We start from the raw sequence: 15163 nt of genomic DNA, 5'->3' as shown, positions 1-15163 counted from the left end.
AGGGCAGTAGTCAAAGGTGTGAAAGAATGAAGCATAGCTAAATATATGAAAGGAGACATAAAAACACTAATAACTTGAAAATAAAAGTATGAGGGGAGAAAAAGGATCACACAGAGAATAATTGGGCTCTTACATTGCTGAGAGTAGGGAAGTAGTTGGTAGTTGGCAGGGGGAAAGGGAATATGAACAGTCAATAATGGAACATTAGTTTGCCAACATATCTGTTAGGGGTAATGAATGTTCAGCTTGTGGACATGGTCAATCTTGGGGTCCTTGTTTAAAGATCAGTATTTCTCCATTATTTATTTTTTTCTTACAAGATGTCTTTTTCCTTTTTTTGGGTCACATTTGGTGATGCCGAGGGGTTACTTCCGGCTTTGCACTCAGGAATTACCCCTGCGGTGCTCAGGGTACCATATGGGATGCTGGGAATTGAACCTGGGTCGGCCACATGCAAGGAAAATGCCCTATCCGCTCTACTATTGCTCCAGCCCCATGTCTTAGTTTTTTGAGATTGAACTTAATGAATGTTAAATTAGTTGAAGTTGTAAGTGGCCATACTAAGATTGCTTTTATATTTATGTGGAAAAATAAAATTATTGATTTATATGCTACTTCTATGCTTCCAGCACACATATACTCACACACAATTTCTCTCCTGAGTAAGAGCATGAGAATGAAAGAGACTGAAGTTTTCTTTCAAGTATGCTTCAAGGTTTTGTTCCAATTCAATGACAAAGGATCTGGCACAGTTCTTAGACCTCTTGCTCCAAGATTTTATTTTAATTTTAAACAAGTGTTCCCACACAGGACTAAAAACAAAACAGGAAAATGTTGCTTAAGTTTTCCTTTCTGCTGCTATTACATGTCTTTCAAGTGTACTGATTGTTCTTGTCCTAGCAGTATAGGTCATCGTACTTTCAATTGCCATATCCCTTTTTTTTGAAGGCTTCATTAGAGACTGTCTGCACTTAGGAAGAGCGAGTAACTTAGTATTTTCCCATTAGTTTCTATAATTTGGGCATTAGTATTTTCTAATTGGCCCAGTTTACCATAGAGTGTAAATTAGTATTTTTGCAGTAATGGGGTGAATGATTTCTACTTACTAAAATACTTAAGTACTAAACCTGTCAAAAATTAATTAAATGCATTATGTTTTATTAGGACATTAGGGATTTTTTTTCTGAGTGACTGATGTATAAATACTCATTTTTTAGATGCGTTCTTGAACTGGTTTTTATTTCTGTAGAACTTTTCTTCCATTTTATCAGAAAGATCTCTACTGGTATGGATCAATGCCAAAAAGTGTTAATCAGATCTAGCACCATTCCTTGGCTTAGTGACTTTTTTGTGATTTAATATGCTTCACTCCTACATTCTCCCAGAAAACGGAGCACAAATTGCTCTATTGGTATATCCTAAATGACAACCTGGGGGTTAGTAAGAATTCTACCCTAAGATGTTTGAAACATATATATCTTGTAAGGCAAATCCATGGAAGTGAAGAAAATGAAAAAATGTGAAAAGGTGCATGGATAAAGCTCTATCTGCAATGATGATAGTCTTCAAATATTTCTAGAAATTTTCAAATAGTGTCTAGATAATCAGCTATTATGCACTCCCAAGTGTTTATTATTGTTCTGTGACATACTATAATTTAAGCTCAGGATCTATGTCAACAAAAATCATACTACAATTGGAACATATCCTAGCTGTCTTAGTCATATTTATTAAAATTTCAGTGTCTGTTTTCTCTTTAAAGAAAATAATACCTACCCTCCAGAGTAGTTGTAAACCTTAAATGAAATAATACCATATAAACTCATGTTTCTCATATTGTAAATATATATCACATCTTACACATCTCATTTTTCTATATGGAAAACCTCATATATTTCTCACATAGGGTAATATCTCATATATTTCTTGTATAGGGTTTTTATATAGTAAATATGCATTAAGCCATTATTTTATGTGCAAGGTCCTGTGTATGTCAAAGAAGTTTTTTGAAATAAGTGTGACGTTGAACTAGATGACAGTTGATTTTATTTTCCGAGGCTTGCTCTGATTTAGGCTTACCAAAAAGCCTGAAATGTTTGAAGAGAGTAAGAAAACTCTTTTTCTGATGACTTTTCCTTTATGCCACTTCTAAAGTTACTCCTCTTCTTTATAAGCTGTGAATTTCTGATGATGTCTGTATTCCTCCAAAGTCTTTGCTTGATAGTTCAAAGATTTAGTAATGACATCTATATTTGATAAAATTTAAATGAGGAGCTCCTGAAAGAGAGTAAAAAAGTATTCTGACAAACTCTTCTTTTATCCATGCGAACATCTTATACTTTACCTAAGAAAAGAAAAACAAATAATAAATGAAATTTTTTTGACTTGGAGTATTTTTTCATTATTATTTGAAAATACCAATATGTTTTAAAATAGATGTAAAATGAGATGTTGTAAACCAAGATCATTTTAGAGATAAAAGGGGGTATGGTATTTGCATTTTATTTTCTCTTTTGAAAAATTCAGAGACAGAGTTGTCTTTGTTTTATATATCATGATGAGTGGAAAATATACCAAGATCATCTTTTCAATTGTGATGGATTATGCATCACCTATCTGGGCATGTTTCAGATGAAATAACCTAAGTTCATCTTGAATAGAGAGCTTAAAATAAATACTCTGCCAGATTGCTCTGAGCTGTAGGAAGCAGGGAGACAGCCAGAGCTCTTTGAAAGAAAGACCATACCAATTTTGAGATTTGGAGAAAAACAAAACTTCTAAAGCAGCTAAGATTTTGCTTCTGTATCTGATCTTGCAAAAAGAGCTTAGCCATTCTATCTCTTTTATCTTTGTATGTACTGCATAGTTACATACGTGTTAGAAAGCACAGAAGGCATGGCTGAATTAAATATTCTTGTGAGAAAAAATAATCTTCTCTAATACAAAATGAGATGGGGGAGGGGAAAGAGAGATAGAGAGAGAGAGAGAAACTGACTTAAGGAAAAGTTGTGCAGATACTTAGATTTTTGAATACTTAGATTTTTTGTTGTTTAACTTATCATTAATAATTGTTGTTGTTTTAGTTTTGTGACACTCCTGGTGGGCTTTGTACTATCTGTGGTATTGGAGATTGAACTTGTGTCTGTTGCAAGCATGGCAAGAACCCTACCAGCTTTACTATCTATCTGGCCCCAGAAATATAGTCGTTTAACTACTTTTACTTGAATAAAAGATAAAACAAAGATACAAGATGATGAATGCTCTAATAATTTTAAATATAAAATACATCATGGTTTTATTTCAATGATGTAATTTATGATTTACTATTGCCTTGATAGTCAAAATATGTTTAACATTTTTATGAAGGCAAAACTTTAAATAGGAGTAATGATTGTATGAATTGTAATTATTTTAGAAAAGGAAGATAACAGTCTTAAGTTTCAAGGGAATTGTAATTGAGTTGGTGTTAAAGCAAAATATCATCTTATGATAGACTGAAACTGTCAATACTAAGGCCAGGGGCAGATTTATCAGTAGTTCTGGTATATTTATGAAACAACTCATTTAAGCTGACATTACTCTTTGTTATTGGAATATATTAGTTAAGGATGTTAGAAACATATGCAATCATTGATACTTATTTTATTAAAATATTTCTTTTAAGAATCCCTGTAGTTATTAACTATACTAGTTGCCTTGTTTGGACTTATGAACTTGTAATAGCACTGTCCTCCCGTTGTTCATCGATTTGCTCGAGCGGGCCCAGTAACATCTCCATTGGAGACTTTGTTGTTACTGTGTTTGACATATTGAATACATCACAGGTAGCTTGCCAGGCTTTGCTGTGTGCGTGAGATACTCTGGGTAGCTCACCGTGCTCTCCAAGAGGGGCGAAGGAATGGAACCTAGGTCGGTCAGGCTGACAGCATGCAAGGCAAACACCCTACTGCTATGCTGGATATTTATTAAAGTTTACCTGACTAATTTAGTCACTCACTCTTTGCAGAAAATCTTTGCAGTATTATCAAGAAGGAACACTGGTCCACCAACAAGGGATTCATAACTTTGTACATACAAATATATACAATTGTTTTATCTTTTTTAGAAATGTCTCTATTGGTGTGTTAACTTTTCTCTGGATTTTTTATGAAAAAATTAGTGTGAATTTTTCATACCATATTCTCATTTGTAAATAAGGTAATTCTAATAAATCTCACAAGAGTTGCAACAGTTTATAAACAATCTAATAAATATTATTTAGACCTTTTTACAACCTCAATATTTTGATAAGCCAACTAAAAAGCAAAAACAAAAATAGTAAAATATACGGCAAAATGACATATACAATATAAAGGACCCATACAACACAAATGCCTAAGGAAGGTTAATTTATTAGAAATTCTTTTATAAAATACAATTTTAATTATTAATTTATTATTCAACAGATAATAATTGAAGATACAATAGATAATATTTACAATGATAGGCACTGGGATTCTATTTGTTTCTAAATAAATTGAATCTTTATTTGAGCCCTATTGCTAAAACATAAGCATATCCAAATTATAATTAATATTGCGTTTAGATATACAGTGCAATAGCAAAATCAGTTTTGCTAGGAGTGCTATAAATTAGAAATGATCAGGATATGTAGTTTATTTTTAGTTTTATTTATAATGGTTTATATTTTAATGAAAAATTATAATCCAAGAATGAAAGATGTCAATCTGGAGAGATAGTCGTGAGTTAAGGACTTTTCCTTCCTTGAGGCCACCCCAAGGATCCCTGACATCACCTAAGGTACACTGAGCACAGAGCCAGGAGTAGTTCCTGAGCACTACCTGGTGCATGTCCAAATTCCATGCCTGTAAAACAAACAAAAAAACAATATATCAATCTTAATATAAACTTTGTGTCTCCAAGAATATATCAATCTTATTGTAAACTTTGTGCCTCCTATACTTTAATTCATTTAAAAATACTGATTTTTGATTTTGGACAATGTTTCTTTTTTCATTGAATTTACCTGGAGGTGCAGGCACATGCAAATAAACCATGCATACTTCTAGTGATACTAGAAGTGAGTCAGGGAGTTCCAAGTGTTTGGAAAAGGAGCCATGTGACAGGAAATATATGTTAGGAAGGATTTAACACTCATCTGAGTGCTGAAAGTGTATCTATTCATTGAGGAAAAGTTGAGACACAGAAAATGCTTGAAAGAAGTGAGAACTGATCTAAACCATGGCATAAAATAATAAGTGAAAATAAGTCAGCGACTTTGATTATAATAGATGCACAATATATATTTTTGAAGTTCAAGTAGACTTCCTATAAGAATGACTAGGAAATAGAAGAATGTACAGTGGAGGACAGAGATGTATCAGCAAAAATGTGATCATGAAATTTGCTGCCACGTGAAGGGTCTGGAGATTATTGTGGTGAGTGAAGTATGTGAGAAGGAGAGGGACAGACACAGAATGATTTCTCTCATATATGTGTTGTAAGGAAACGTAGTTAAGGAGTAACAAATGCCCAAAGGCAACAGAAACTAAGAACTGGTTTCCAGTAGGAAGCTTCCTATAGGAGGGGAAAGGTGGGTGAAAGACATTGGGAAAATGGTGGAGGGAAGCCAACACCTAGGCAGAGGGTGTGATGCTTGAATATTTCATGTATGAAATCCTACTAATTACTATTATAAACCATGGTGCCACAAATAAATAAACAACATTTTTCATTAAAAAAAATGAAGGAATGGGAGATGCAAAAAGTAGAGAATGAGAATAGAGATAAAACTGTTCCAACATATGTACAAACCTTTCAGAACATTTTCTGGGTATGCAAATGAGTAGTGTTTCAAGTAATACAATAATCGTAAAAAAATAGCACCAATTGGTTGAAAGAAATAAAATATGGAATAAAGAAAATTGAAATAAGAGCTAAAATGTGTCTCGTCTAACCGGAAATAAAGAACTAGGAACTTATTCCACAGTTTCACATTGTCTCATTGTTCGTTGATTGCCTCGAGCAGACCCCAGTAACGTCTCCTTCGTCCTAGCCCTGAGATTTTAAGAAGTGCCATATTGAAGGCTCTTTCAGGGTTAGGAGAATGAGACCCATCATTGTTACTGGTATTTGGCATATTGGGCACACCACGGGGAGTTTGCCAGACTCTGCGGTGTGGGCAGGTAACATTTGGTAACCTGCCAGGTTGTCCAAAGTAAGAATGAGATAATAAGATGCCTCATTAAGTTGTTAAAATTCTTGCTACCCCAATCTCTATACTAAAGTGCTCAAGTTACTTATTAACCAGCTTTATTGATTATATACTGTTGAACTTATTTTGTCTGATTTGTTTTTACATTATTTTTCTTATATGTAGGTGTGTTCAGATTTTAAGAATATTAATATATACAATGATTTTAAAAGATTTTTAAACACTATAGTAAATTTGCCTGATATGTAAAGGAAGGTATTTTTGAATAATGTCTAGTTATATAATAAAACTAAAAAATACATAAAGATGAAATTATAGCCAGAACATGATTTTTCCAAAGAAGAAACTAAACAATGAGAAAGATTGACTTTTCTCTAGTCAACAAAATTAAATCAAGGAGGTCAATACAATAGTCAATAGAATGTTTAAATACCATGCACAAATACAATGTAATATATTCCAAAAACACATTTGTGTTGTCAGCTGAAAATAGCCTCTCAAAATGAAACTTTAATGCAATAAAGAATCATGTAACTAATGTTTAATATTAACAGATGTAATCGCCTTAGCAGTAAGAAAATGATGGTCCAAAGCTGTTACTTTTCTAATTTTCTCTAAATCAACTTAACTCAAATGCTTGAGTAGAAAATTATAAAAGGATTACTGCATTTAATTTCATTTGGTAGAAATAGCAGACTTGAAGAATTATTCATATATCAGAAAACTCTGATTAATTATGCAGTGAAATTTCATTTTAAATAGAAAACTCTTTGAATTTACTAAATATTTAACAATTACATAAGTCTATTTGATCAAAAAACTTTTATTGTTAAATTTTTGATGATCTTATCATAAGAACTGCAGGTTATATCAGTGAGCAAAGCAATAAAACCTGAATATGTCTTGGAACTTAAATTCTAGCAGAGGTTGGGAATTTTGGAGAAATCATGTAATCTGGCCCTGGTACATGATGAGGGAGACACATATGCTTTTTATTGTCTACCCATTGCCCTCCTGCTGGTACTGTAGTTTGCAAATGATGTTTTAAATATCCTGTGGCCCCTTGGCATAGAAACAGCTTTCCAAGTAGTCTTTTGGATGGAGAGAAACAATCAACAAGGTGAAAAGTAGATAAACCGTATTCATGATGTTCGAACGAAAGTATTATAGAGAAACCATTATGGACAAACTAAGATGCAAAGGATGAACTTTTCATTGTTAAGTAGCAAGTAGCATTTTGATATCTGCAAAGCAAGGCTTGGAATTTCAGGTTTGGGAAACTCAAGAACAAAAACCCTGAGGTGAAACCTATGGGGTGTCCTAACTAAGCAGGCAGTTTGGCTGAATTGATGTGATAAGGGAAAAAATGAAAAAGAACCTTGAAATATCATTGTTTTATTAGCAGTGTTTTCATTTGTTAAAAGGAGGGTTTTCAAATAATATAGGATGCCATCATTTTATATAAAATGTGAGAGTACATTGTAATTAAATAGAAAAGCAGTGGAAGGTTTAAGGAAAAATGACACGATCAGAGTTACATTGTAAAAGAAATATCTAGCTGTTGTTTTGAAAATAGACCTCAGGGACGTATGAGCGGTAAAAGAAAGGCCGAAATGGATCTATTTGTAGTGTCTAGATGAAAGATGGTAAAATTTTTTACCTAGAGGCTTTGACAAGAGTTGGTGAGAAGTGTTTGGTGCTAGATATATTTTGATATCAACAACATATACAGGAAAATTGGGTGCAGAAAGAAGAAATTGTTTTGCTTACCTCTCCCCATTGTTGGTTGTTCACAGAAGAAAAGATGGAATTATTTAGTGAAACCAGGAACATTTGGAATTGTGTAGCACGGACTCAAAAAGTACCACAAAATAGTTGCATTACACACTCTGGCCTTCAGAGCAGAGGTCAGGACCAGAGAAATGATTTTAAGAGATATCAGTAAAGATGGTATTTAAACTTGTGAGCTTAGGTGGAATCACTAATTATAAACAGATTACAAGAAAGAATCAAAGACTAAGTGCCATAGTGCTCCTATATTAGAGGCCAGGAGGTGATGTACTGGTTAAGTTACGAGTACTAAGGGAGAGATTGAGAATGGGGAGCTAAAGACTGGGAAGGAAATAAGGATAACATATTGTCCTGGAAGTCAAAGGAGTGGTTCTCCCCCTTTTCTTTCTTACGGTGCCGCTAAATATATGTGACAACTGCAAATTTGTCATTTTGGTTAGTAATATAGGTAATATTAATAATGAAGGACACTGGCGACCATTCCAAGAATAATTTCATTGGAAAATAAAGAATTCCATTGGAATAGTAGGAGTATATAGGACAAAGGTTTCTTCTGACTCCACAGTGACTTTGTCCTGTTCTAACAACACTTAGAGGTACTGGGGCAGTAGGTAAGGGGTTAAGGCTTTTTTTTCATGTAACTAACCGAAGTTTGATCCCCACACTTTATATAGTCCCCATTTTTCATAGGTATCATATGATTTATTCCCTTTCTCCAAATACCTTTGAATTCCCGTAGAAGACAAAGTGATATCTATTAGGTTATTTGAAAAGTTATTTTAATTTTACTTTCTCTCTCTGAAATAACCTATTAGGAATTATTATATTTAGGAGGTTCCCATAAGACTCAAATGCTCAGATTACCTGGTCATGTCTAAAAATAATACCATCTGCTACATATGCATTATTCTATCTCCTGACATCATCTGACTTTCAAGTTATATTCCAATAAACTTTTATTTCAAGTGAGTTTCTCCTCCTCCTCTCTCCTCCTCCTCCTCCTCCTCCTCCTCCTCCACCTCCTCCTCCTCCTCCTCCTCCTTCCCCTCCTCCTTCACTCTTCCTCTCCTTCTCCTCCTCCTCCTCCTCCTCCTCTCCCCTCCTCTCTCATCCTCCCTCCTCCCTCCTCCTCCTCCTCTTCCCTGTATCATTTCTCTGGTCCTCTCGTATGAAATTTTATAATGTGCAACTCCATCCATTTCTATCAATCATTTTAATGTTTTAGATATATGATAATGATAGCAGGCTTCACTCGCTCATGCATTGTTTCACTAGACAAATTTGTATAATGGTGAGAATATAAAAAATAAAACTCCTCCCGCAAACTACAGCAGATGTAGTAATAGAAATAGAAAACACCTAACAATAAGAGATAACTAGCCATATTACAAATCTAATTACTAGAGGCATAAATCACTTTTAAATTGTCTCATTGTAAAAGTGAAAAACCACAGAGGTTCTTATCCATCTGCGAAGGAAACATGGCCTGTATAATATTCTTGTATCTTTAAAAACAATTATTTGGAAGGGTGGAATGCAATACTGAATCAGTCCTTTGAATATACATTGAGATATTCTGCATGTGATTCTCCTCCCTCTCCCCTCTGAAGACCAATTTCAAAGAAGAAAACAAAAGTGTAATTTTAAAAATCTCAGACCCAGGTTGTAAATAAGGCTGATAGTTTCAGCTAAAATGAATTCCTTTGACAGCATGAGTATACATCCACCAGAAGCCTGTAATGGAATCAGTTCAGGACACACTAGACTGCTGCAGATTTCCCATGGCTTCACAGCAAGACCAGGTCAGGCTTGAGGAGTGACACTTTTCATCTTTCTGAAGATAGACACCCTCCAGTTGCCACTTCACAGGAGAGCAGGAAGTAAGCTCAACTCTCCAGTGGATGTGACTCCACACAGCATCGTGCCAGTAGAAATATCCTGTCCAACTTTGTGACTTATTTTGAAGGAGAAAGGGGGATTAAAAAAAGGAAGAGGGGAGGTGAATGATGGAGGAAACTGCACACAACATGGCCAAACAGCTGGCTGGTTTATGTCCCAGAAACAGCTTGGGACTAACTATATTCACAAGATCTCTTGGCAGAGCAGTTTGATGAAAATACCAAAACTGTGAAGTGACATGTTCTTTTGCTGAATCCTTTACGTAGCTATCATATGTTTTATGATCCTAAAGGACAACACGTGTACCATTTAAGTAGATTGAGCTGTCTGTTTAAGTGAGGCGCTTCCAGACGCCATGTACAGCACAATGGATGCTTTGTCAGAATATCAACGCCAAGTAAATCTTGATAATTTTCAGAAGCATTAATCTTGGTCATGTAGTGATTTTTCTCCTTTCAGTCAAGTGCGAGAGTTGGATGAAAAAGAATTTTTAAGCATGAATACAAGGTACTGGCAAGTTTTTGGAAACCAAAATTTACCTCCATAGGAAACTAATTTTAATTGCTTCATTCATATATTTATTCTTTTAACTGTAGTTGATACCTTTCTGATATCATGAAACAACTTAATTTGAATCCTTATCTTTGGTACACCTGCAAGATGCCAGAATTTTGGAATACATAGGACATGCTTTGCTCTTTTTGAAATGTTTTCACTGGTGTCTTTCTCGAGTCTTTTCAGCTCTGACCCCTTTTGAATCTTGTTTCCTTTCTTTGTCTCCCTCCCCATCCCACTGATTGACCCCCCGCCCGCTTTTCTATCATGGACCTCATTAATGTAGTTTCCATTCGTGAACCTCTTGGAATATCCTTGGGAGTTTTCAGGGGGCCATAAAGCCCTTGGTTGAAAAAAGCTGCATTAGACGGAGGGTATTTATGGATGCAACATTTTAGGGAAACCTATATTCCATCAACCTCAAATAAATTAATTTAAATTATTTTTTCCAAACTATTCAGGAGCATTCAGTTAATAAAGTCTTTACTTTTTTTTTATCATATTTTGCCTACATCTTTGTGACATCAATTCGTTTCTCATCTCAGAGTTTGCTGCATTTATTTCTCCAGTGAGCCAAGTGGTTTATTGGCAGTCAGTTTTTAAAATGCTCTCAGGGATTATCTAAATGCAGGATGTTAGAAATGAAAGCAGGTATCATTGCCGGTTCTGTCAAAAAGCGTAATTAACACACATGATATATCATCTTCAGAAGTGGATGAATATTCCAGAGGTGACCTCAAGTCAGTTTCCTGTGAACACACGGGCTGAGTGTTGTATTTATGAATACAACAATTTCTGCCTGGTACTTTTGTGTATTTCTATCTCTCTAGCCTGCTAGGTGTGGGCACACCTGTGTGTGTTCAGTCCAAGGGCAACTCTCAGTGTCATTTCTTTTGCACTCTTGATTTGCTTAATTGATTGTTGGATAATAATGTAATTCCAAAGTATGAGAAAGTGAGAAAATAATCTAAGAGTATGTTTCCCCATTCTTTTTAAATGAAATGCCTAATTAACAGCATAATCTTATGTTTTAGTCATTCTCACATTAATGAATGTTAGGTTGTTTCCAGTCTTTTGCTGTTACATACACATAATATCTGAAGAGTAATGTCCCAGAAATGGGATTTTTGGATCAAAATCCCATGCATTTTATATTTTGCTAGCTTTGACTAAAGTCACTTTCATAGCTGTGTATGCTATTTAATTCTTGTTTCTGTAAGTATATGATACTGACGTTACTTCTGCACATGTTACCAATATAATCAGTGTCTGTGTAGTTTGGGAACCTGAAGAATAAAAATTTTTATTAATATTATTTTAAGCAACTGTTTTTTTCCAGCGAGGAGGTTCAAATATTATAAAAATTGACAGTGAATTATATCTCTCTTTGAATAATAATATCCTTTTACTTCTTTACTTTCTGTGTTACTGGTCTCTTGTTGATTTATAGGCATTCCTTACATACTTGGGAATTAATTCCATTATTTGTGATAGGATATCTTTTTATCAATTAACTTATTGCAAATAATTCTGTTTTTTTTGAAAAATGTACCTTGTACATTGTACAAGTGTACCTTGTACAGTATACCTGTAGTATTATACTTTAGTTCCTTCTTGTACCTTTGGTACAAGTAGTACCAATTAATATAGGTTTATAATATGTTGCAGTTGAACATTAGTCTTCTTGATCTTTTAATTTTTGAGAAACAGCCAACAACATATTATCCTACTTAGGTCTCTCACAGTCATTATAGATTTGTCTAATTTTTCTTGTAATATTCCAGTTTCTGCTTTCTGCAAAATATATAACTAGGTATTTTCAAGCTCCAAATCATTTTAAGTTCCTGTTAGGTTTCTGTTCTTATATATTTGTAACTTTTTAAACAACATTTTATGGCTTCCTATTTTTTAAAATCAGATTCTTAATTAATTTTAGAGTACAATAATTTTCAGAAAGAAAATGATAAGAATCAATAAAAATTCTAGGACTGCCAGCTAGAGGCCATTCCTTAGAATGGAGAAATAGTCATTGCAGTATATGGAGAATGACTAAAATATAAGCAAATGTTTCGCCTGTACATATTCACTAAAATTCCTGAATTACTTCACTACATTCACTGAGTAAATATGAACCAGCATTTACTAGACTAACTTGCAGTAGGTGAACTTACCTTTATTAAGAAAAAAATTTAAAGTATTCTATATTTAATTTTATGAACTAATTCTTAAATTCTTACCACATTGTGTAGATTCACATCTCTTTGATCAATGGAAGACCAAGTGCTGATGATCCTTCTCCTGAGCTGTTAGAATTTACTTCTGCTCGCTACATTCGTCTGAGATTTCAGAGGATCCGCACCTTGAATGCAGATTTGATGATGTTGGCTCACAAAGACCCAAGAGAGATTGACCCCATTGTCACAAGGAGGGTAAGTTATGATGGATCATATTGGGTTTTGTGAATAATATTAGACTCATCTTTTTAATTTCCTGATAAATAATTTAAAAATATGCTTCAATCTTTCACAGTCATTGCTATAAAATATTTAAAAACTCAGTAGACCATTCTTAGTTTAAATCCAAAATCTGCTGATTAGTAGATATTTTGTATTTATTAATATTTTAAAAAATAATTAAAAAATATTACTTTTTCTTTTTTAAAAGGGAGTTTATAATAACTACTTCTGTTTTTTTGAGGCTTAAATTAGTTTTTTGTCATTTATATGACTTGTGTACCATTATACTGCAGATGATGAGGTGCAATAGGAACTCCATGGGCATTGGGATATTTTACTTACAACCTACACTAAGAGATATATTTTGGGGGCCAGAGAAATAGGACAGGGATACATGCTTTGCATGCAGCTGATTCCAGTTCTATTCAACATCAAGCACTACATAGCATTGTTGGGTGTAGCCCTGGTGAACCCAAATATCCTGGGGATGGCCTGGGTAATTCTCTTCACTTCAGAGATGGGGCAAGTCCATTTTGGGACTCTTGCATTGAAGCACCTGATGGATTATTTAAAAGATTGCTCAGAAGTCTGGTGTCTTTTGAGCACTGCTTGAGATGCAAAATAAATTGACATCATAACATATTATACACATATCACACATGCAAACATAGTAATACATCTTACATTTTAATGAATCGGGGATGATCTAAGTCCCCAAGTGATTGCTTTTGCCACAATCAGAACATTTTCTCCTATCAAAGAAATTGTTTTTATTCTTCATTAATGAGTCATAAGCTAGCTTAGAAAAATACTGCTGTAGGGAAAATTGATTTTTGTATACTGTTTATAGCATACTTTTAGCAGATTGACAAAAAAAGAAATTAATAGTGTTGTTTTTCAGTGATAAAATATAATTTGTGGGATTATGACATAGATGAGTATGCCACGTTACTAAGATAGATCATTGTTTTTTCCCAGCACATTCTGATTTATGCTACTTCGCTTATTTGCTGTTCACAACCAATATATTAGCAAGAAATTCAATTCAGCTATAAATTTATAATGCAAATTCATAAAAATAGAATATCTTCTGCGTGGCTAGAAGTGAACATTATAAGAGGGATTGCAATTAGTGAGAAACTAATATTGGGGCAAACAGATTTAATTCTAGAATAAGTCTTCTAAGTCATAGTATTGTAACTATTATTGCTAAGTGGCCAACCCAATAAACTAAATATTGAAGGATAGTCCTTTTCACAATTTTTCACAATTTATGACTATAACTCACATATTTTTCTTTCCTTTACTCATCCCGCCTATGTAAAACACTCCTATTATTACTAATCAGCATTTTATGTTATAGCATTCCCTTACAACTCTTTTAAGATGTCTTAGTACTTTTTATGTTTCCAAACTTAACTTAACCAAGTATTATTCTTCAGCATTTTATACATTTTATTTTGAAAAAATTCTTATTTTACCACAAAGTTTAGATTCCTCGCTTTCTAAGAACAATTTTAATTACAAATTTGTCATGAATTAAAAAATATAAAAGGCCCTCCCGTTGATCGTCGATTTGCTCGAGCGGGCCCAGTAACGTCTCCATTGGAGACTTTGTTGTTACTGTGTCTGGCATATCGAATACTCTCGGTAGCTTGCCGGGCTCTCCGAGAGGGGCGGAGGAATCGAACTCGGGTCGGCCATGTTGGCCGCTTGTAAGGCGAACGCCCTACCCACTGTGCTATCGCTCCAGCCCTAAAAAATATACTCTGAGAAAAACTGAATAAATTTGAAGTGAAATTTAATTTTACCTGACAGTGTATATATCAGAGAAAGAAATCAATGGAAACAAATGTCTTCCTTTTATTTTGTAGAAGGTAGATGTAGGGGAAGGGCATATATCTTTTATTTATAGTTTTATTAACCATGAGTCTTTAAAATGGCACAGTAAAATCCAGCATAAAATATTTTCCTGGTAATTATTGACACTATATATAAATTTAAAATATAAAAAAGAATATCTAATACTTTTCATGATTCTAAAGCAAAGAATTAAGTTTATATGTAAAAAATATTTTCCAATTATAAAGATGCCAATAAATTTATTGTATTGGCTTTCTGTTGTAAGTATCTATATCTGTAGGTAAACAACTTTGGTATTACTTAAAACTCCTAGCAAGTTGCATTTTTTAAGTTCATCTACAAAGATAATGTAATGAAAATCATAAAAGGTATTTTATACATCAAC

The 15163-nt window shown here is 33.8% G+C and overlaps 1 protein-coding gene across 1 annotated transcript in view; it reads left to right on the top strand.

Annotated features, from left to right (window-relative positions):
• LAMA2 (laminin subunit alpha 2) overlaps positions 1–15163 on the top strand; it is a 647398-nt gene that overhangs the window by 257012 nt on the left and 375223 nt on the right. Inside the window, exon 5 of the mRNA XM_056126014.1 lies at positions 12709–12888. Coding sequence (XP_055981989.1) covers positions 12709–12888 — 180 coding nt within the window. The remainder of the gene's footprint in view (positions 1–12708; positions 12889–15163) is intronic.

The sequence above is a fragment of the Sorex fumeus genome, unplaced genomic scaffold (assembly GCF_029834395.1).
Source record: "Sorex fumeus unplaced genomic scaffold, SorFum_2.1 ptg000061l, whole genome shotgun sequence".
Lineage (NCBI taxonomy): Eukaryota > Metazoa > Chordata > Mammalia > Eulipotyphla > Soricidae > Sorex > Sorex fumeus.
This window is presented reverse-complemented; position numbering and strand designations above follow the sequence as displayed.